The sequence below is a fragment of the Argopecten irradians genome, chromosome 10 (assembly GCF_041381155.1).
Source record: "Argopecten irradians isolate NY chromosome 10, Ai_NY, whole genome shotgun sequence".
NCBI lineage: Eukaryota > Metazoa > Mollusca > Bivalvia > Pectinida > Pectinidae > Argopecten > Argopecten irradians.
This window is the reverse complement of record NC_091143.1, coordinates 31,884,012-31,908,054: the sequence shown is the minus strand read 5'-3', so window position 1 is coordinate 31,908,054 and position 24,043 is coordinate 31,884,012. Positions and strand designations below refer to the sequence as shown.

Genomic DNA, 24,043 nt, shown 5'->3' with positions numbered 1-24,043 from the left:
AGTACTGACATGTTTTAGCAAGTTCATTCAACCTTTCGCGGTTCGTCAGTGGTCGGTATTTTTGACCAATCAGAGGCCAGATAAATCGTCGTTCCCGGTTGTAGTAAACATCATGGCGGTGCAAACAAAAATATGACAGCGGGAAATGTAATTTATTTTGATTGCTGCACTTAAAAAGTTTCGGGAAACATCAAAACGGTAAATAATGACTATTGTATATAAAGATTATCATTTGCATACTTGCTTTTTAAAATTTGGACACGATGATTTCTCTACTTTGATCGTTTTATATTTTAACTTTTTTCCAGTTTCAACACGTTCAAACCATTCAACTAACGTAATTCACCATAACCATAATTGTACCCCTTAATGGTTGTTATTACGTTTAGGCCTCCCATTTTAATTAATGTTCACAGGGTATTCACTACAATAAATACGTTCTTTATATGTGCCTTATGAATTTCAACGTATAATAAGTTATAACGTTGATATTGTAATAATCAGCTGATAGCTGCCATAATGATAACGTAACAAAATATGTCCATGTGACAAGGTGCACCTTTTAATAAGATCCTACACAGATTACCGATGTTCACGTAAAAATTTTGTTATGTATACAACAAATCCTTCGATTCGTTTTGGCAATGATCATGAAAATTAAAGTTTTGAACTTTTGAAATTCTAAAAAAAAAACACAAATAGTTAAGCTTGTACTTATAATAGGTGGTCCAGGGTACATTTTGATGTTTTCTTGTCTAGTTCAGTGATATAACCAAAATGTGCTGTCTTTACCTGTAGCAATACAAATTGAATAAAAAATGTTTTTCATTCTTTTAATAAGTGCACATGATATACATAACCGATATATATCATAAATTAGTGAAATTATAAATTGATGTTAAGATTATACTTTTCACTGATTGAGAAAAAAATACATGTTATCATGTATATAGTAAGCTTCAATTTGACACCCCCTATAGCTATAGAAGATTCAAATGAAGGAATGCCCCCTTGAGATTTCTGCATTGTGACAGTGATCATTCTACTATTTTCAGATACAGAAATTACATCATGGAGACTGAAAAGTGCCGGTCACAAGACACTCACCAAGGGGAAGTGTTGCCAACAACTCCCACTGTAAGTTAATTTATCAGGTTAGATTTTTTGGGGGGGGGGGGGGGGGTCAACAAAGCACTGGTAAATAAAATCAAATTCTCAATAATACTAGATTTTTACTGTAAAGGATACACAATGTTTGCATTGGAAGTTCTATAATTGGGAACCTTCTCACAAAACAATTGGAGTCTCCTTATATAAATGGAATGGAGTGGACTTTCTGAAAAAAAGTTGGGACCTTTTCAAATTCATTTTCTATGCTTAAAAATTAGGAGACGGCAAGGATGGATATCACGAACCCTGATACAAATAGCCTAGAACATGAAATGATTGATGAAGTGCATGTACATGTGATGTCACCAGATTCACGTTTATGCCATCTCTATTAGGCCATATCCTTAAGCACAGCAAATGAAAAGCTCTAGCCCCACTTTTTTCTGGAATTAATTAATTCAAGTTATAAGGTGCCTGGAGGGACCCCATCTTATCTGACAGGCAGCCAATTTTATTTGAGAGGCCTACTCCATTTATAGTACACCATGCTTATGCAAACCCTGTTTAACAGGTTTATTTTAGCAATAAAAAACAAGTGTTGTTAAAACATTTAGTTGATACATGTACATGTGTAAACTGAATTATTTTCCTTTTTTTCTTAATATCTGTTATGTAAATTATTACTCTAGGTTATGTTACCGAGGGTATACTATTTTTGAAATGAGCTTGCTCTCTTTGTTTCAGAAAGGGGATGACAATTACTTTGGTGGAGATGGACAAAACTGGAAAATGTTTACAACTCCTATGCAGGAGGAGAAATACAGGATAGAGAATAATCAGTTACGGTCTCAAATTAAACAACTTCAACTGGATGTACATTCTGAGCAGGGTTAGTATGTCTCGGATTTATGAACCTCATGCTCGGGCCCAGGTGCACAGCACACTTAGCTTACCTACCCCTGTGACCCTAGGAAATATCAAATGGCCCTGGGCCTTGATCATGATGACAACAGTCAGATCTCAATTCAGACATTTATATGTGCTCCATAATACATTATTTTATACATTTTTTGGCATTGCATATATAAGTTACACATAACTAACATGTAATTTATACTTCAAATTTAGCTTCAAATATACAGTTACCTCATACTTTGTTCTTGGACTTGAAGTAATGAAAATGTATATATATATATATTGAAAGTTGTTAAAAAATGTAAATATCAAAGACCAAAAACAATAAGCGTTTAATAAACGAAAGGCATCTTTTGAGGTAAGAAGTATTAAATGGTCCAGAGATCAAAGGAATGTTACAATTACATTAGGTAGGTATAAAGACCCCTGTACATGTTATTGTAGCGGGATTGGCTGGGGCCATCATCAGTGACTAGGAAGCTAAATTGGTAGAGCAACCGGCTAAGAGGTCACAAGTTGAAATCACTGTCTGCATAGCTGCTACATTTTCTCCTCTCCCGTTACGAATTGATGCCAAATTAAAAAATATCCACAGTGGTGCTATAAGGGTCTTGTGTGTCTTTGAGGGCAAAGACTTTGAAAAAGGAGGTAGGAATGTAGCGGGATTGGACTTTGTCGATCATCTGTAACCAGATAGCTCAATGAATAGAACATCTAGCTAGTGTTTAGAGGTCCTGGGTTCGAATCCTAGTCTTGACCACTACATTTTCTCCTCTCCTGTTACAATTATTTAACAAAATTTATTTTTTGTATTGCAGAGACAGTGGGACAGGTGAGACGTCGTCTAAATGCTGTTGAGAAGGAACGCTTACAGGCTGCCAGCAAAAATAATGCAGAGGTATCTATAAATTTATTGTTTTCATCATATACCATACATTTCATTTTGAAAATAGATAATAAGGCCTTCTTTTATTATGCCAAGATGGCATTCTTACATTGTATTACTTTAGACATGGTAAATGGCGTGAAGGGGGAATTGACACAAATTACAAGAATGACAATTTGTGGAAAATTTAACCGATGTATTTATCAGGAAATAAACATCTTAGTAAAATGTTTACCTGATGTGCTAATCACCAAATTAAATACCCATGCTTTCAGTACCTTAACTGAGTTTTATCAATTTTGTAGTTTTGTTTAATATATTTAATTGTGTATCTAGATTGCAGACTTGGAAAGCCAGCTGGCTAAGTATCGTGCTCAAGTGGAGAAAGGGGAAGCCACAAGACAGAACCTTGAATTTGAACTGACAAAGACGCGTCGTGAAGTCACGCAACAAAAACACTCCACGCTGGAAAAGGAAGCCAATAACAAGGATGCAAGGGATCAGTTTGAAAGTAAGGAGGATGGTCTTGGAATTAAGCTTGTTTTGCTATTTAGCCTTTCCCAAACAGAGTTATATAGACGTTATCAATGTAAGTACGTAGTGGATATCTTGATTGGAGGCCATGTCTGTCAAAGTCTGTTGGTTACCCTTGTCAGAGTGGTGAAAAAGACAATCAAATTGTTAGCTTATTTAATTATACTTTTGGTAGTACAGTCATGTCATAGTTTGTTTTCTTGGGTTATCTAGGTTTCTTCCAGCATCAAAACATTGTGATTGGATGACTGGCTGTTATAAGTGTTAATAAAATGCATTTAAATTCTAACAAATATTAGATTTTGAATTTCCTTTTCATACAAAGCAATCTACAATATTTTTTCTTGATAACATTAAGATTTCGTCCCACAATTTTGTGAAACTGTAAATTCAATTTTCAGAGAAGATAACCAACTTGGAGGAGACGCTGAAGAAGACAGAAGGTGAGAGGAACAAACTACAAGATGAAGTGGAGACATTAAAGAATAAACTTCAGCGACAGAAGGATGAGAATGTAAGCATAAAGATACAGCCAAATCTCTATCACGTACTGTAAATATACTTAATTTAACACAGTCAATTTTAATGCAAATGTGAAAAACTGTAAATATACTTAATTTAACACAGTCAAATCTCTATCACGTACTGTAAATATACTTAATTTAACAAAGTCAATTTTAATGCAAATGTGAAAAACTGTAAATTATGACTTACTAGCACTAACAGAGTAAATTATGACTAACTAGCACTAACAGAGTAAATTATGACTTGCTAACACTAACAGAGTAAATTATGACTTACTAGCACTAACAGAGTAAATTATGACTTACTAGCACTAACAGAGTAAATTATGACTTACTAGCATTAACAGAGTAAATTATGACTTACTAGCACTAACAGAGTAAATTATGACTTACTTGCACTAACAGAGTAAATTATGACTTGCTAACACTAACAGAGTAAATTATGACTTACTAGCACTAACAGAGTAAATTATGACTTACTAGCACTAACAGAGTAAATTATGACTTACTAACACTAACAGAGTAAATTATGACTTACTAACACTAACAGAGTTACTTATGACTTACTAGCACTAACAGAGTAAATTATGACTTACTAACACTAACAGAGTTACTTATGACTTACTAGCACTAACAGAGTAAATTATGACTTACTAGCACTAACAGATATAGATTATGACTTACTAGCACTAACAGAGTAAATTATGACTTACTAGCACTAACAGAGTAAATTATGACTTGCTAACACTAACAGAGTAAATTATGACTTACTAACACTAACAGAGTAAATTATGACTTACTAGCACTAACAGAGTAAATTATGACTTACTAGCACTAACAGAGAAAATTATGACTTACTAGCACTAACAGAGTAAATTATGACTTACTAGCACTAACAGATATAAATTAGTGCAATTTGGTGGTCCAATGCTGGAAATATCCATTTACAAAATTTAGTGCTGTCATGAATTGCGTTTCGAAGACAATGCGAAAAGCATTAAAATAAATGAACATCTAAAATAAGTATATTTACAGCAATTGTTCTTTAATGGGATAACTTATTAGAGCATTAGGCGAAATTTCTAATAATATATAACTATAGTTGGATCAAGCAAAATACATACTACATATATCATACAAAATATAGTGTATGGAGGACACTTTTCAACTTTATTATTTTATAATGTGTCTGCTTCTATGATAGTTTTAAACCAAATTCATTCCAAATGAAAAGTCAATTCATCTAGATATACTAAACGTTGTGCAGCAACTTAATATGTAAGATTTCTTAAAAGGCGATTACAGAACACTACTTTTAAATATTTTGATGAGTCTCAGTTCATAGAGATAAAGATCAGTTCTCAAACTTTTGGAAATCATAATTCTAGGACTGTCCAGTCCCATTAATCACTTGACATATTTTGTTACTTTTTGTTCACTGGCTTGATGTTTTCTTGATTCAGACCCATGAAATAGCCAAGAGTCACACGGAAGTGGAGATACTTAGAGCCGAGAGGGACAAATTGGACGCTATCGTGTTACAACAAGAAGGGTGTGTATATTAGTGCGAATAACCACAATAAGACAATAGGCATACCAAGAAAACATTAATATAAGGAATGCTCCTAATTTAGATGTTAAAATATAATGTAACGTTTTCTTGTTTTAATACAAGGGCAAATCAGTATTCCTTTGAAGTCTTCAATAGATTATTTACTTGAATGTGTAATTAGTATACAGGAAGTATTTGGTTAGATTTAGTTAAATGTCCTTTTGTCTAAAAAGTTTTGAATCAGCGTGTCAAAATCTTAGGTGTGGTTGATTCTCATGGAAGTATAAACAGCTACTAGTACATCCCAAGATGTTCCGATTCTAGGCCAGGAGACATGCTGAGGTGACCCTGAATGGGGCGTTGTTAGATCTTGTGTTTGAGCTTATCATAGAGCAAGCAGAATTACAAGTCTAATTTTTAATTAGATTGAATGATTTAAATATAGCTAGGTCTAGAGTTCTTCTTCAAAATGGATTTTAAATAATAATATTCTATTCATTTATTTTCAGTGGTTTGGCTGATATGCAAGACAAATGCCAAGATTTGGAAAGTAAGTATAATTATATAGTTATGATACATTTTCATTTATGCTATCAAATCATAAAGATTATCAATTTAAAACTTATTTTCATAATAGCATCTACTGTGTAATTCTATGTATTTCTTTTATTAAATAGATGAACAAAGAAATCAGCTGGAAAATTTGCGGAGAACTCTAACTGAAATGGAATATGCAAAAGAAAGAGAAGATCGTCTGAAAAAAGATTTAGAGGTATATCTAAGTGTCCACTGAAACTTAATTGATTTATGTATTGGATTTCTATTGTGTGTGAATTTCAATTTAAAATTCCAAATATTTAATTGAAAAACAAATATGTTAAATGTCAATAGGATTAGACATCAGGCATAGGCTGTCTTAGTCTTCTCCTGATGCAGGTGATACAAACAAAATATACATGAAACATAATTATATACAAGGTGGGAGGGGGGGGGGGGTAATGAAGGTTAGGGGGAGGTAACTCCTGTGTGAATTTGCATCAGTTAAGCCTGTATTCTATTGAAAGTGTTGTTCGCTTTGTTTTATGATATCTGCTATTTTAATATAACTGAACCTCAGATAATATCATGTTACAAATGAGGAGTTTGTGTGGTGATAATGTAATACTGACTTTATTTTCTTCAGACTGCGCTCCAGCGACTTCGGACAATAGAAGAGAGTATTGAAGCAGAGAGAGCTGCACATCTGGAATCCAAGTTTAACTCGGAGATTGTACAGGTAAATTAGTGAGAGAAAAATAATGCATGAGGTTAAAAGATAATGTTTTAATAAAATGTAACATTTTATATTTACTTTCATATTGCTGGGTATGGAGATGTATGTTTATCATACAAAAGAAATGTGAATAAGAAAAAAAAAAAAGTTTTGTCTCTGGGTTATTATTCAAAAGAGAAAGACATTTAGATAGTTTATTTAATGATATTTCAAACAATTTTTAGTGATTAGTTAATGATAGAACTTGTTTAAATTGTAGGGTTGAAAAAAGTGCAGAAAACAATATGAATAAAAATAAGAATGAAATGCATTTTATTAGGAATAAGAAAAATTCTGATAATTTACTGACAGTTACCTATTAAGCATACTTTTGATTGTTCGACAGTTGAGAGTTCGAGACTTGGATGGTGCTATAACATAAGCATATATGTAAAAAGTAAGATATATATACTTGTGATTGTTTGACAGTTGAGAGTTCGAGACTTGGAAGGTGCTATGGAGGTAGAGAAATCAGCTAACAATGAAGCTAATAAGGCTATAGACCGCCTCACTAAACAGATCAGGGAACTGGAACATAGCTACGAGGAGGAGCGCAAGAATGGCAAGGATCTGGCTAACAAACTGGACAAGTAAGTGTGGCTTTCCTAAGAATCACTAAGGTCCTTCATCAGAGATGTGGGAGCCATATGGTAACTATGTCTGTCTGTCCACAATTGGTTTCTCGAGGTTTTCTTCAAACCTGATAGGTCTAATATTTTTGAATTGCACACAGTAATGACTGATGGTATGAATGCAAATGTTTAGAACATATTTGGATTTTTATTCAGAATTTCAAGATGGCCACCATTGTCGCAAAATGAAAGGAACATAATTATGTATTTAAAAACATATGTTTCTTGGAAACATTAAGTATTATGGTCATAGTTTTGAAGGGGTCTGAAATCTCTCCTGCATTGGATCAATTCAGCTTGAGGGACTCATCAAAATCCTGCAAAAAGATAAATATTTTATTTGCTTACAATACAAATCTCAATATAAAGAGATAACAATTATGACTTTAGAACAACTTTAGAAAAGGAAATTTGCACATCATTTACCAAATGTTATGCTTATTATAGAGTGGAGCGTGAGTATAGCTCAGTAAAGAAGCAGCTGACGGCTCAAGTGGAAGGCAAGAAAACTGTGATAGGGGATCTCTCCAAGGAGCTAGAGCATCACCAGAAAAATTTCTCTGAGCTTAAAGACGAACTAACAAAGGCCAAGAAACGTCAGATTTACCTGGAGGAGACATATGGTGGAAACATGAGGGAACTAGAACTGCTACTTCATAACTTCTCAGTGGAACCCACAAAAGGCAGTAAGTGTTATTGAATTTATCGCTGTGTGGCTCTGATTCTGCTGTAATTGTTGAGAATAGTGCTGTAAAAACACTCTCAACAATAAATTCTATAATTTTCTCCTCTCCTTATTTGATCTTGTACGTCCCCCACCCCCGTCTTCTTTTTTAAGGTAAATTTTTTAATTGCCAAAAAATCATTACAGCAATATTTATAGGATATTACACTCTCATCTATAGATGCATTTACGCTATGTTGAGTATGCCAGAAGGCCAATGCAAAGCCAAAAGTTACAAAAAATATTTCTGTAATAACTAATAGTGTTTCAGATATCAGACAGAGTTTTTTTGTATTTTTGTTGCAGAAACAAAGAAAGAATCTTCTAAACAGCCCAACCCTTCTGTAGTCCTGGAATCCCTGAGACAAACCTTGTCCGAGTATAAAAAGAGACTGGACACGACATCTGGCGAGGTATGAAAGCTTGTACCATATGGTATATATGTTATATGCTATATGCTATATAGGTCACAAGTAGAGCTGATGTTTTGAAATTTGGAATCTTCATACAGTAAAGGAAGAAGGAATATCAATTTTCCTAAGCATCAAACAATCTTTTTGTTTTAATATACCTTTTTTGATGGACATATACAAATTGTGTGTCAAAATTGTTTCTTTAAAAAAAAAAAACTCTAATGTTCTTGAATGGATTGGGATACATGATGATATAAATGAATAAAAAAAATTCTTGAAAATTCATTTGAAAAGAAGATGTTGTATTTACAGCTGGGTCGTATGAAGAAGCTGACGGACAGTCTGAACAGGGAGGTTGACCAAATGAAGGAGATGATATGGGCCAAGGACAAGTCATTAGAAGTATGTAGTCAACTAGACATAATCAGCGGTACATGTATTTGTGTAACATAAACTGCTCATTTTTATACTTAGTCTAATAAGTGCCTTGAGTTTAATTTAGAAAATTAAATCGCTAGAAATGTATTGATGACATTTGTAGTATGGAGGTATACAGATATATCAGCAGTATTTTCTGACCAAGTAATTCTTCTATTCCAAATCATGTTATATCAACAAATGATGTAATTATACAAGAGGCCTGTCATTTATTTCTTCTGTCTTGATCCCCCTGTGCTCTTTCATCTCCATCATTTAGTAGATATAAACATTCATGTCCCAGTTTCAGGAACATTCCTTAACTTTAAGGAATTCTGTATTATCTTAAAATTCTCCATAGGAAAGCAATGGAGCAGTAAAAGGAGAGAAATCCTAAGGAAACTTCCTTAAAATCTGTGATGCTTTCCTATGGAGAATTTTAAGTGAAGAAATATCTTGATCTGATAGCATCCTTGGGAACTGTAAATAACAGATTCTCATCCAGTCTGAATCTTTTCATAACTTTTGGTTAATATGCAGATAGTTTGCAAAGCTTGTTTGATCCTGTTTGGCTCAGAAGTCATTCTTGGTGCCCAGATGGGTATAGAGCAAAACTATCTATATGTGATCACAAAATAACTTGTTGCAGGTAACAATGTCGATAAGATCATTTCCCTTGAGGATGTAGTACCTTAGCTACAACTCATCAGAACCTAACCCCAAACGAGACGTTGTCAGGTTCTATCAGTTTTGGTGGTGTAGGGTCTCTATTTTAATCGGATAGCGGATGTTATCTTTATTGTATTACCGGAATAAAGCCGTAAAGGTTTGTTTAGTGATGTCACTTTAATATGTTATTTCCCTATCACAGGATGCTCAGAAAAACTACACACGGACAGCTAAGGAGCTGAACCGTGTGAGATCCGAGTATGGAGCCCTAGAGAGTCACATGGCCAGACTGAAGATGGATTTACAGAGTAGTAGTTCTAACCAAACTAAGGATAGGAAACGTGTTCATGAACTGTCAGAGGAGGTAGGACCATTACTATTTCTTTTGGAGGGTTCTCAATATTGTATTGTTTTGTTGTTGGTGTTTGAGGTTATTTTCAATAACATGTTCACAGTTTGAAGTAATATTGTAACAGTAAGAGATTAAATTGATTAAGTACACTCACCGTTTTCATTGACTGCTCTTTAGAAAATGAAATCAAGGTTATTAGGTATTACATTAATCTGATACAAATACATGTACAATCATGAACATACCATAATTGTTTTCAGATTATGAAGCTGGTAAAACGTCACAAAGCTGAAGATGAGGTAAATTGATTATTTTAGAAATAATAAAATAGTAATGTTTGATTTAAAAAGCATTCAACTATAGTTTGAAGTATACTGTTAAAGATGCTCCACCGCCGACAAATGGTATTTTTTCACTATCAAAAACACAAGCAGACGATTTAGCATTTTTTTCAGTTACAGAAGTTACTTACTTTATACCATTACCAACATTGAAAAGTTTGAGCTTCTAATTTTACTTCAAGTTTTGAAAAATAATTAATTGCATCCCGAAAAAAATCCATGCACTATACCTATATGGAATGAAAATTGCGCATGCACCAAAGGCAAAATAAATTATTTTATATTATTTTTTGTGTTAATTAGACTATATTACACGATAAAACACCAATTATAGTTCAATTAATGAACATCATTTATGCTCTGTCGGCGGTGGAGCATCTTTTTTTATCAATTTTTCTCATGTTTTTAATTTGTTGCACTAACATAAAGAAAATTTGAGATTTTGTCCAAGGCTAATATTGCAACATTTTTTTCTTTTTTTTTTTTCTGACAAATGAAGATTAAATGTATGTTTGTCATATTATAATGTTGCCTAACCTACATGTAATGCATTCTTTACTTCTGGAGTTATTTCCCCTTCCATGATATGATTGCATAATAGATACTAGTTAAATTAAAATTACACTGCTGTTCTTTTCAGGAAAAATTAGCATTTTTGCATGGTATGCATCATCGTCTATTAGCTGGACGAATCTCAACAAAGGAGCCAAATTTTACACAATTTTCCTGGGCAGACTTGACCAGTCTGGTGTACGAGCAAGTGTCCAGTATGGTCACTGTTGTTCAGAGGTCTGAGGAAAAGGTAAGTGATTAATACAGAAGCCAATCTGTAATTAATATAGTAATACTGTTGTACTAACTGGATAATGGCTACCTATGAAGAGGTGAAGGGCGATTTTTATTTTAGGAATAAGGTTTAGGGATGGAGGAAAGCCAGAGTAACTGGAGAAAAACCACCAACCGTAACTGCCCCATATAGGATTTAATATCTCAACCGAGGGTTTGTGGCCTGGTGATATGTCCGGACAAGGAAAAATTGTATAGAAAGGAAAAATGGATGACATACAGAGCAAAAACGATTCAATTCATGACATATAATTATCATACTGTGTGGTTGACATAAATCTTTGTTATGAAGCTCAAGGTTGACAGTTTTTAATATGTATTTCAGACGAAACATTTAGAGGAAGCATTGAAATCTAAAGAGGAGTTGGTAGAAGACATGCAGCGTTCTCATGAAGACCAGCTTACCAAACTGACATCTCTGACGAAGGAACGCGAACAGTCCTGGCATAAACAGAAGGAGGAGATTGAAGCACACTACGCACAGCTGTTAACAGAGTTACAGTCTCGCTCAAAGGTAAGGACACTTATATAAATAAAATTACAGTCTCGCTCAAGGTAAGGACACTCAAATAAATAAAATTATGGTCTCGTTCAAAGGTAAGGAAAGGTCTTAACTACAGTCCTGTTTAAAGGTAAGGAAAGGCCATAAGTACAGTCTCCCTCAAAGTTAAGGAAAGGTCTTAGGGCTGTTCCAGAAAAACATATATGGTAGGGGGGGAAGGCACTTTGAAATTGGGAGACCCACAGATAGAAGCGATTGTCAATTTTGTTGACCCCTCCACATATCTCTTTTTTTGTGAACGAGACTATGGCATAGAAGCGATTTAATTTTTTGTTTTGTTCCAAAACCTATTTTTATTTACATATTTTAATTTCTAGCATCACCGAATAGTCCTTGGACAAAATTGCACTGTTTATGGTGCAGTGAACTATTGTTTGATGTGCTGCATCTATAACTAAATTTGTACAAAGGTACAATCTTCCTAGAACTAGTGGAAAATCTGTTAAAGATACCGAAGTGTTGCACAAGGGTAATGCAAGAGTATGCGTAGACATCTGGACATTCACACTTAGCTTGTGAAATGCCACTTTTTCCTCGACTTAATACCAGTGAATCTAAATAAAGATCTATTGATGACAAATGTATTTTACCAAAACTGTTTCTCTGTACCATTGCCAAGTTTGATTGAATATAATATGTTTTAAATAAATAGTTATTTTTGTAGTCAGGATGACTGACAGAAACATTATAAAACACAAATTTTGCATTTTATTTCAAGAGGTTACAAATGCTTCAGATCGACCCACCCACAGAAGTGATTTTATTAAAACGTCACCCTGGCACAGAATTGATTTTGTTTTGAACCCACCATGGCACATACTATTTTTTAAAGTGCCTTCCCTGGGTGCCATATATGTTTTGCTGGAACAGCCCTTAACTACAGTACTATGTCTTAACTGAACTACAGTTATACTCAAAGATAAGGAAATGTCTTAATTGAACTAGTCTTTTTCAAAGGTAAAATGTCTGAACTGAACTACAATGCTATAACTAGTCTAGTTTAATTAAGTAAAATGTCTTACAGGTAACTGAATTACAGTCTTGCAAGAAGGTAAAAATGTACAACTTATCAATAACTACAGTGTTGTTCAAGGGTAAATAGGGAAGGTCTTATTTCATCATATCTTGCTGAATTGCTTGACTAACATTTTTAAGAAACCTTTTGCAGCTGTAAGTCAACTAAATAGACAACTATATTTAATAAATTATGTTTGTGGTTTTTGTAGAAGAGTCAGGCGATGGCTGACCAGGCTTGGGACAAGATACGTATGACCGGTACAGTTAAACAGGGACTAGAGACCGAGTGTTCTGATCTCCGGGCTCAAGTTGTTGAGGCTCAGACACAGAACGCAGCACTTCTAGCTGCATGTGGTCTTCTTGCAGGAGCATTGTTCCCAATGTGTTCTCGGGCGACGCGACTTGCTGCCCAGCGCCATCTGCTTGAAGAACAGTTATGTACTTTGGACATGTGTCGTGAACGTGTTGAACTGCTTGTTGACACGTTAGCGTCAGAAATGCAGGACGAAAAAGACACAAAGTCAAAAACTCCAATTCATAGGAAAAGACATCCATTGTTAGTGTTTAGAACGGCAGCCATAGCGGTCTTAGCTGCCAACAGGTTACGATTTCTGGGACGTTCTTGTACGAAAATGTTTGTGACATATGATACATCTGTGTTCTATCATACTGGGATAGCAGTGTGCGCTGGTGGAAGTCGGCCTTCTATCACTTCCTTTAGAGGTAAGATTTATAATCCATTAACTTTGTTTTAATTTCATAATCTTAAGATTGTTATGTGGAAAGTAAAGAGAACATTTGATTCAGTTTTTACAGCTAAACTTTATAAAATAAAAGTTGTTCATAACATTCATAACAAACAAAAGCTATTTTCTGGAAATTTTCATTTTAAAGATTTATATGCAATATTTTCCTTGAAGTTGTTTAACTGTGACAAAAATGTGGCTTTTATATGGATGAATTAACTAGATACTTATGGTCAATTACTCATCTAAGTAATAAATTATGAAATGGCATATGACGTGAAATCTTGCAATTGAATTGTAGATGGTGTGAATGATGACCTAGAGGTAGATGACCACCAGTCCCGCCAGGACATTGTCCGGTGGATGTCCAGTCCTGATCTTCTCCACTCTGTCGTTTCATCCATGTCAGAATTGATCGAGGTCATAGGTCATGTCAAGAACAAAGATGGAGGTGAGGTCACATGGTATATTCCTTGAGCATCCTCACAAACAGCTGCTTATCAAGGTTTTTGTGCCTTGCTTGGACAATTTAAAGGATTGTGTGGCTGATTTCTAGTACTGTTTATTTAATGCTAAACATGTTTCTACCACCAAACCATAACATATCTAGATGAAGCTTTGATCTCATGATAAACAGATTATTTTGAAATTTTTACCTGCGAATATGATACTGGCTATCTGGTAATTTGATACATGGGGTACTTAAATAACACCTTAACTATTGTATTTACAGCCACTGAATCAAGGGCCCTGGTAAATGCAGCTAGAAACACATTTACAAAATTGGTGGATAAACTGGGACGCCATTTTGAAAGTGTCACTGGAGGCCCCAACACAGCATACCGAGAACGTAATTCTCTGATGCGAATGGTTGGACGAGGTCTGACTAGAATGTGTGTTGGAAAGCCACTGGATCAGAGACAGCACATAGCACCATTACAGGTAAGGGAGATAACTCTGTAATGTGTAAGGGGAGTAACTCTTACCGACACACAGAACAAAGCATCATTACAGGTAAGGGAGATAACTCTTAACATACAGCACAGCACCCTTACAGGTAAGGGGGATAACAGTGCATGATGTAGAGGATAACTCTTCATACAGCAGCATTATCAAGCACTTCAGACCTGAAATGGTTATATTTTGTTTGAATGTACATATAGGCAGTATTATAAAGTTTTGTGTTCTGTATCAGATATTAATTTTATAATTACAGGACATGATGGGAGCATTACAGAATCACATTTTAAATTTCACACAACGCCTTCACGCTGTGGAGATAGAGCGTCGAGGGTTACTTATAGAAGTGGAGAGACTGAAGGAGGAAATCACCGAGGCAAACCGTGATGAAGTTCTCAAAAACCAGATGTCTGAGGTAGGTGATTAAGACAAATAGACACAAGGTTTACACTAGGAATGTTCTTATCAATGTGGCTAAAATTTTAACACAAAAACTTGAAGCATGAAAGCTTCACCAGAATAAAAAATGCTACCAATAAAGATCTGGGCAATTTATGTGTTTGGAACAACTCAGAAAAGAAAATTGCATGGTGATATGATGTGATGGTTAATATTGTATTCACAGTGAATATAACCATCACATCACCAGTTGTATTCTTGTCACTCTGAATAATCTAGCATGTAAGCATTTTGTGTTATTGATTAAGATAGCCATGAATAGATCCAACAAGAAACCATCCTTAAAATGACTTCACCAAAAAATAAATCTTGGAACTATTGAACAAAAAGACATCTTCCAAACATACAAGATGTACATGGCAGGTATATACATTAAATGAAAACCTTGTCGATGGGATGTCCATAATAATCCTATATGACATTCCATGGATGCTTTCCTCTGAACGGCATCATTTGTCTACTGAAACTACAGCATCAGTAATTATTAATATGATAAGGAAAATGCCATACATTTCCAGGATCCACAGTTTGTTGCGATGGATAAGTTTGAGAGTGTGTGTCTAGAGCTGAACAATGCCCTGCGGCGAGAACAACAGGCACAACAGTTGTTACTGGAACAGGGGAGACAACTGGAAGAGTTGACACTACGTCTGGATCTATATACTACAGAGGGAATGGAAAAGGAACAGATTCTTACTAGTGCTGTACAGGTAGGTGTGAAGTTATAATGTAGTAATCTTCCCCTGCAACAAAGTTAAGAGGGGGGGGGGTGTACTGGAATCTATCTGTTTATATGTTCGTCCTTCCCTCTGTCTGTTGACACAACTTTGTCCAAAGAACCCCTAAACTATTTGCCTTATTTTGAAAAATTTAGTTGGCCACTCTGGCGACAGTTAAAGTTATACACATAATACAGACGTCTTATAGAAACCCTGATGGAAAATGAAACTTACTTATAACCATAAATTTGTACATGATGAATGTGTTTTACAAATATTGAAAAATGCCATATTCTCATTTTACACCAAGTCCTCCAATTACAAATGCACACCCGGGTCTCTATATTATCTTACAAGAGAACTTCTATGCTCAGCCCAATGATTTATATGTTAAACATTATTGTATTGTAATAATTAATCAAGTGGCGGTATTTGAATTAATTTTACTGAGTATAAAGATTCAAAAGGCAAACCTGTAACATGATATTGTAGAGTCACTCTGTTAATGGAGTTCATTTTGGTTTTAGGGTCTGGCGGAACACAAGTCGGAGATAAAGAAGAAGGAACAGACTCTGCGACAGCTGAACAGACAAGTGATAACATTGGAAGGAGAGAAGAAATCACTGAGTACAAACGTAACCGATGCTGAACGTGCTCTCAGGACTGTGGCAAGGTGGTTATCAAACATGTTAAAAATCTGCTAAAAGTTTACACTTTGTCAGAGTGTGAAATTTAGAATCTTAAAATCATTGAAAATACATTGATCATAATCTTTTGAAATTCAGTTTATTTAAACTGTTCTGAGTTGTGCTGAAAAATAGAGATTGATTATTACAATTGAAAGATATGAAAAGATAGAAAACGTTTTATCTTAATAAGTACTTTCAGTCTACTGTTAAAAGTAAACTTTATTAAACTAACACAACTAGTCAGGAGTAGTTTAATTAATATCATGCAAGCCATTAATAATGAAGTCTATCTTAAATTATCTGTTTCAGAGACAAAGAAATTCTGACAATGTACATTCGCTCTGTAGAGTCTGCCCTAGATAAGGTGAGTTGCTAAACCACAGGTTTATTTTTTCAATTCTAAAATGTTACATCATGTAGAAGTATTTGATAAGCAAAAGATTTCACTTATTTTGTTTGCTTTATAGGTGCTGTTTTGTTTCTGTTAGACATTCAATTTGATACTTCTTTAAAAAGCACCAGAAACATACTTTTGTAATGCATGATGTTATTTGAACACATGTGCCATTATACTGTATAGCACATTACTATTGCAGTCCAAATTTTTGTGATATGGCTCTTAGGGTATATGTGGTGTAACCATTTCTTAAATTTTGCGGATCATATTTTCACGATCATAGCAATGGTAAGCGAAATTGCGAAAATATCATAACTGGCTATACGCGATATTGGAGCATATTAAAGCAAAACGTGATACAAGGTTCCTTTGTCATTTGTATTATAAAATGGATGGATTATAATATTGATGTCAAATTATGTTATTGTTATATGAAATGTATAATATCTCAGAATTTTAACACAAATGACGAATACAATTATATGTCGTGCCCTATCCGGGCCTCAAATTCGCAATCTACAGAACATAAATAATGTAGAATATAATTATTTAGTTGGCCTATTGCAGAAGACACTAAGAAACAATATAATTATTTAGTTGGCCTATTGCAGAAGACACTAAGAAACAATATAATTATTTAGTTGGCCTATCGTAGATACCAAAGTAACTCATGCTTCTGTTCCAGGCCAAACAAGAGTTATCACTTTCTAAAGGATTCCAGGGACGAGATGTGTCTCTCTCCAAGATGTTACTTAGTGCTGATTTTATACCTACAGATGTAGGCAAGGCGGGCCCAGAGCTCATCGCTTGTCAGGTAAGTTAGGTAACACATAATACAGGTATGTAGGGAGGGCCCAGAGCTGATCGCTTGTCAGGTAAGTTAGGTAACACATAATACAGGTATGTAGGGAGGGCCCAGAGCTGATCGCTTGTCAGGTAAGTTAGGTAACACATAATACAAAATACAGGTGTGTAGGGTGGGCCTAGAGCTGATCGCTTGTCAGGTAAGGGCCTAGAGTGATCGCTTGTCAGGTAAACACATAATACAAAATACAGGTGTGTAGGGTGGGCCAAGAGCTGATCGCTTGTCAGGTAAGTTAGGTAACACATAATACAAAATACAGGTGTGTAGGGTGGGCCCAGAGCTGATTGCTAGTCAGGTAAGTAAGGTAACACATAATACAAAATACAGGTATGTAGGGAGGGCCCAGAGCTGATTGCTAATCAGGTAAGTTAGGTAACACATAATACAAAATACAGGTATGTAGGGAGGGCCCAGAGCTGATTGCTAGTCAGGTAAGTTAGGTAACACATAATACAAAATACAGGTGTGTAGGGTGGGCCCAGAGCTGATCGCTTGTCAGGTAAGTTAGGTAACACACCATAATCAAACTTTATACAGTGGAACTTCCCAAAACCGAACCTTCTCAAAACCGATCACCTCTAGAAACCGAACATGGATGTCATGTACGGAATGAATTCCTCTTTATTAATAGTATATAAAACTTCCCAAAACCGATCCCTCCCAATTCCGAATACCGGACCGATTTTGAGATCGGAATAGTCAAATGTAACTAAAATACACTTCTGAAAACCGGCCTTACCTGAGCGACACCGATAGATTGCATTGAGGTCTGATCAACCGACCGTGAAATACACACGTACTTGTACCATAGTTGTTGCATGCCATGTCCTGGGGCATGTACAGAGATGTGAAGGCTATAGGTACACGGTAAATATACCATAGATGGTAGTGTAATTATTTAATCATGTCTATTTAGACATTTAACAAAGGTCTAGGCCTACCACGTGCACGCGGTTTGTTTACTGTAGGAAAACAAGCAGAGCTAGTAATAAAGTGAAAGTTTCGTATTCAAATCACACAGATTTTTTATTTACATATGTAGTTGTCGGATAACGTAAATTATCTGTATGAAGAAGCCGAAGCCATGTATAGTTTTAGAAAATGACTATGTCATATAATGACCGGCATCGACTGATCATCGTGTAATTAGACCATATAATTTGATTCTTGACGTAACCGGAAGCGATCGTAGTGTAGGTTAGTGCAGACGAGAACATCCCCAGTTAGGTAACACATTATACAAATTACAGGTATGTAGGATGGGCCCAGAGCTGATCGCTTGTCAGGTAAGTTAGGTAACACATAATACAAAATACAGGTATGCAGGTTGGGCCCAGAGCTGATTGCTTGTCAGGTAAATTAGGTAACACATAATAAAAAATACAGGTTTGTAGGGTGGGCCCAGAGCTGATCACTTGTCAGGTAAATAAGGTAACACATAATACAAAATACAGGTGTGTAGGGTGGGCTCAGATCTGATCGCTTGTCAGGTAAATTAGGTAACACATAATACAAAATACAGGTATGTAGGGTGGGCCCAGAGCTGATCGCTTGTCAGGTAAGTTAGGTAACACATAATTCAAAATACAGGTGTGTAAGGTGGGCCCAGAGCTGATAGCTTGTCAGGTAAGTTACGCAACACATAATACAAAATACAGGTGTGTAGGGTGGGCCCAGAGCTGATCGCTTGTCAGGTAAGTTAGGTAACACATAGTACAATATACAGGTGTGTAGGGTGGGCCCAGAGCTGATTGCTAGTCAATTTACATATAACATGAAATACAGGTGTTTAGGGTGGGCTCAGATATATATATACATTATATACATGTATATATATTTGAGGTGTTTGTCTTTCAACCATTATTATATACTTTTTTGCTTCTGGTTCAAATATTAAGGTCATATGTAGGTAGTTCTCTTGTTTTTCATCTGTTCCCAAAACCTATACTCTACCTTGAGCTGAGCTCAGTAAGAAATTTGAACTACTGTCATTACAGAACCTAGTGGGAGCTTTTGTTGATGCCCAGCAGCAGGCGTATGCCAAGATAAAGGCTCTCGAGGAGGATGTAGACTCACACAAACGTCATGTGACCACGCTTAAACAGGAACTTAGTGATGCCGTTCGACGAGAGTATGAGGATGAGGTATGCACTATCTGTCATTACATTTACACTACATGAAATGTTAATCATTATTACCATAGACGCCAATGAAAAAGAAAGTAAATCTTATTTCATGATATCAATACATATAGTCATTGTACCATAGACTCTTGATAATCTGAACACTTTTGTCCAAACTTTCCGGATTGTGAATATTCCGCCAGATCCCTTTTACTTAGTCAATGATAAAATTTGTTCTCCTACATTTCTGTTAGGATTGTGAGTTTTCTCAACTATGGTTGTACAGATTATTGAAGTCTATTACTCACTAAACAATATAATTATGAAACATCTTATACAACAAGAAGAAAATGTTTGTTGAGGTTTTCTAATGCTTGCCGGTGATGACAAGTTTACAGATAAACATGCTACAACGAATTCATGTTTATTACACAGCAATTTTCAATCCCATTCAAGGTTCCTATACAATACCTGCAATATGTATATAACAAGCTATGCTTATAACAAAGTGATTTCCTTGGTCCCCAGGGGTTCTTTATAATTGTGTATTACTATATAAGCTCTTTTGTTTGCCGTAATTTATATGTCTTACACATGTATTTTGTTAATGTCAGGGTGAGGTTCCAACCCGAGACGACGGGAAGGTTGGACAAAATGTCAGTGTGGTGGACACAACACAGGGTGATTTTATGCCATTAAAGTATGTACATGATTCAGGTTGAATACTGGTACTGGATACTGATAAGAGTATCGTTACTCGTTCAATACTGATAAGAGTATCGTTACTCGTTAAAAAAAAATACCAATACATATCCATTTTAAAAAGTATCAATACTGTTATCGGTTATGGTATTTTTAAAGGTTATGACAAAATATTCTCAGGAAATTCATGAAAGAGACTAAAAGAAGGCAAAAGAGATTGTGTTTAAGAATGTTCAAATGTGGTCGCTACCAGATGTAAGCATGTATGTCACTATAGTGATTGTTAACAGGTTAACTGACGTTTTACTATAGTGATTGTTAACAGGTTAACTGACGTTTTACTATAGTGATTGTTAACAGGTTAACTAACGTTTTACTGTAGTGATTGTTAACAGGTTAACTAACGTTTTACTATAGTGATTGTTAACAGGTTAACTGACATTTTATTATAGTGATTGTTAACAGATTAACTGACGTTTTACTATAGTGATTGTTAACAGGTTAACTGACGTTTTACTATAATGATTGTTAACAGGTTAACTGACGTTTTACTATAGTGATTGTTAACAGGTTAACTGACATTTTATTATAGTGATTGTTAACAGATTAACTGACGTTTTACTATAGTGATTGTTAACAGATTAACTGACGTTTTACTATAGTGATTGTTCACAGGTTAACTGACGTTTTACTGTAGTGATTGTTAACAGGTTAACTAACTTTTTACTGTAGTGATTGTTAACAGGTTAACTGACGTTTTACTATAGTGATTGTTAACAGGTTAACTGACGTTTTACTATAGTGATTGTTAACAGGTTAACTGACGTTTTACTGTAGTGATTGTTAACAGGTTAACTGACATTTTACTATAGTGATTGTTAACAGGTTAACTAACGTTTTACTGTAGTGATTGTTAACAGGTTAACTGACGTTTTACTATAGTGATTGTTAACAGGTTAACTGACGTTTTACTATAGTGATTGTTAACAGGTTAACTGACATTTTATTATAGTGATTGTTAACAGGTTAACTAACGTTTTACTGTAGTGATTGTTAACAGGTTAACTAACGTTTTACTGTAGTGATTGTTAACAGGTTAACTGACATTTTACTATAGTGATTGTTAACAGGTTAACTGACGTTTTACTATAGTGATTGTTAACAGGTTAACTGACGTTTTACTATAGTGATTGTTAACAGGTTAACTGACGTTTTACTATAGTGATTGTTAACAGGTTAACTGACGTTTTACTGTAGTGATTGTTAACAGGTTAACTAACGTTTTACTGTAGTGATTGTTAACAGGTTAACTGACGTTTTACTATAGTGATTGTTAACAGGTTAACTAACGTTTTACTGTAGTGATTGTTAACAGGTTAACTGACATTTTACTATAGTGATTGTTAACAGGTTAACTGACGTTTTAACTATAGTGATTGTTAACAGGTTAACTGACATTTTACAACTGTGTCATGTGTGATGCTTAAAACATTGGTTTTACATCCTATATTACCCCTGAAGGTTTTATTATGGACTGAACATAAACTTGATTTCTGATTATTTAACAAAGTTAAGGGGTGGTATACTGGAATCAGGTTGTCCGTCCATCTGTCTGTTCATCTGTCCGTCTCTAAACCACCCGACACAAACTCCTCCTAATCTACTGGACAGATTTTTATAAAATTTGGTACACAGAACCCTGACATAAAGCGGAGTTGAGTAAACTATATAGGGTTCTGTAATGTACCCTATTAATGGAGTTAGTAATAAATTTGTGCAGCGGGGGGTATTAGTCATCCACTCTGGCAACAGTTCTAGTTTTGATATGGATATGAATGTTATATCAAAGCGTAAATAAAAACATGTTTATGTTTTGCAGGGAGGATTCTGAAATCTCTTTCTCATTTGCAAAACCATCTACCCCTAAATCAACACCGAAAGCTAAATCAAGGGTGATCTCCGAAACCCCTACTAAGGGTGATCGGTATGTATAGATAAAGGTGAAGGTCATCACTATGATGTAATAAGCTCGCTATGATAATGTAATAATCAATTATAATGATGATGATATAATCTCAAACTGAAATAACTTACTGTATCAGATTTTTCTTCTGCTGTTGATTTACCTAACTGCTTCTTTGGTTAAGATCTTTCGATCTTGGAATTAAATGCTCTTAAATGATTAAAGCACTAAAAATTAAAATTATGATGCATTATTAAGTCCCTTGATCGTTTTTCCAGATCTTCCAAATATCAAACGCCATCTCGTACATCAAGGACACACAACATACGTCCCAAAGCCTTCGAACCTCACGGACGGTGACACCAGTATACTGTTGACTTGTAAATGTCTGGTTGTCCTCGGTAACACAGGGATGTATTGTATCTAGATGCTGAATTAGTCATACACATCACGTATACCATTATACTGGAGGAGCACCGTGGATATATGTATTTTAATATTAATTATACAGTTATAAACGTAAAGTCAGACATAAACATATATATTATATACACAATCAATACTATCAATTACTGGTATATTACTCAGTGCAAAATCAAATATAGCATATTTTTTTATCTAGAACAAAACCCATTATTAAAGTTTAGAAAGTAGCGTGTATATCAAAACCTCTGATTATTAGATTTTTAATATTTCAAATTATTTAGATATTTAAAACATTTTTAGAAAATATCTGTAGTAGAAAAAAATATATATATAGACAATATTTAAAACAGCGAATTTCTCAGAAAAAAGTTGTTTCTTTAAAATTTTTATTTATCATTTTCAAAATTGGTTTATTAATGGGATACACTGGGAGCTGCAGAGGAGGAAATTTTAATTAAGAATTTAGATGGTTATACAGTGGGCTTCCTGAATGGGAAAATATTGTCACAAAGAGGATAAACATTTTACATAGAATATACTGTATTATGTATTATATATTAAGTAGCATAAAGATAATAACATTTTTATTTGATTGATATTGGATGAATGTTTGTGACATACTTAATCGGTCTATGTGAAAACAATGAGGGTTTTTGTCGAGTTTATAAAAAGAATTGTCTACATTTACATGTATAGTCATTTAAGAACTGATTCAGATCAGGAAATGTGTAATGCACCAAAATAATCCATAAAGAAAATACATTTGTTTACCGTATTATTTATCAAAATATATCCGTAAAAGTTTTCACATTAAAAAAATATGTCTGTTTGATTTAAACTTTATATAACAGTGCGTGTGTCATTTTGACGAGAGCTTCACACACATTTAACTCCACCAATCTGACTGTGATTTTAAACTACATAATACTGATTAAACCATTTCATACTATTATTTATATCTCCTGTGAGTTGTAGGTGTCTATCCCTGTAATCGGGTAAAATCCACTTTCGTGACATTCCATTCTGCTTCTTGGTTGTATATGCAGTGAAAGTGATAATTTAATATTTTGGCTGAAAAGTATAATCCTTTCACCAAAATTTCGTTATAAAATTCAGAGTTAGTATGAAGAATCATTGCTGGGTTACAGCTGCAAAGTTTATTCTAAAACAAAAACAATTTTATTGTGC

At 34.6% G+C, this 24,043-nt stretch overlaps 1 protein-coding gene across 1 annotated transcript; it reads left to right on the top strand.

Moving 5' to 3' along the window:
• Positions 1-79: 79 nt before the first annotated feature.
• Positions 80-23,688, top strand: LOC138333663 (coiled-coil domain-containing protein 171-like). The gene is made up of 30 exons (XM_069282190.1): positions 80-198; positions 1,056-1,137; positions 1,855-1,999; positions 2,844-2,923; positions 3,248-3,422; positions 3,847-3,959; positions 5,433-5,521; positions 6,031-6,071; positions 6,199-6,293; positions 6,705-6,797; positions 7,263-7,423; positions 7,913-8,151; positions 8,496-8,602; positions 8,915-9,004; positions 9,891-10,052; positions 10,301-10,339; positions 11,022-11,183; positions 11,553-11,741; positions 13,016-13,529; positions 13,854-14,003; positions 14,286-14,494; positions 14,769-14,927; positions 15,490-15,681; positions 16,218-16,363; positions 16,689-16,743; positions 17,462-17,590; positions 19,639-19,785; positions 20,379-20,464; positions 22,346-22,450; positions 22,708-23,688. Exons 2-30 carry the CDS (start codon positions 1,072-1,074, stop codon positions 22,787-22,789), a joined length of 4,020 nt encoding a protein of 1,339 aa, XP_069138291.1. The 5' UTR covers positions 80-198; positions 1,056-1,071; the 3' UTR covers positions 22,790-23,688.
• Positions 23,689-24,043: the final 355 nt, after the last annotated feature.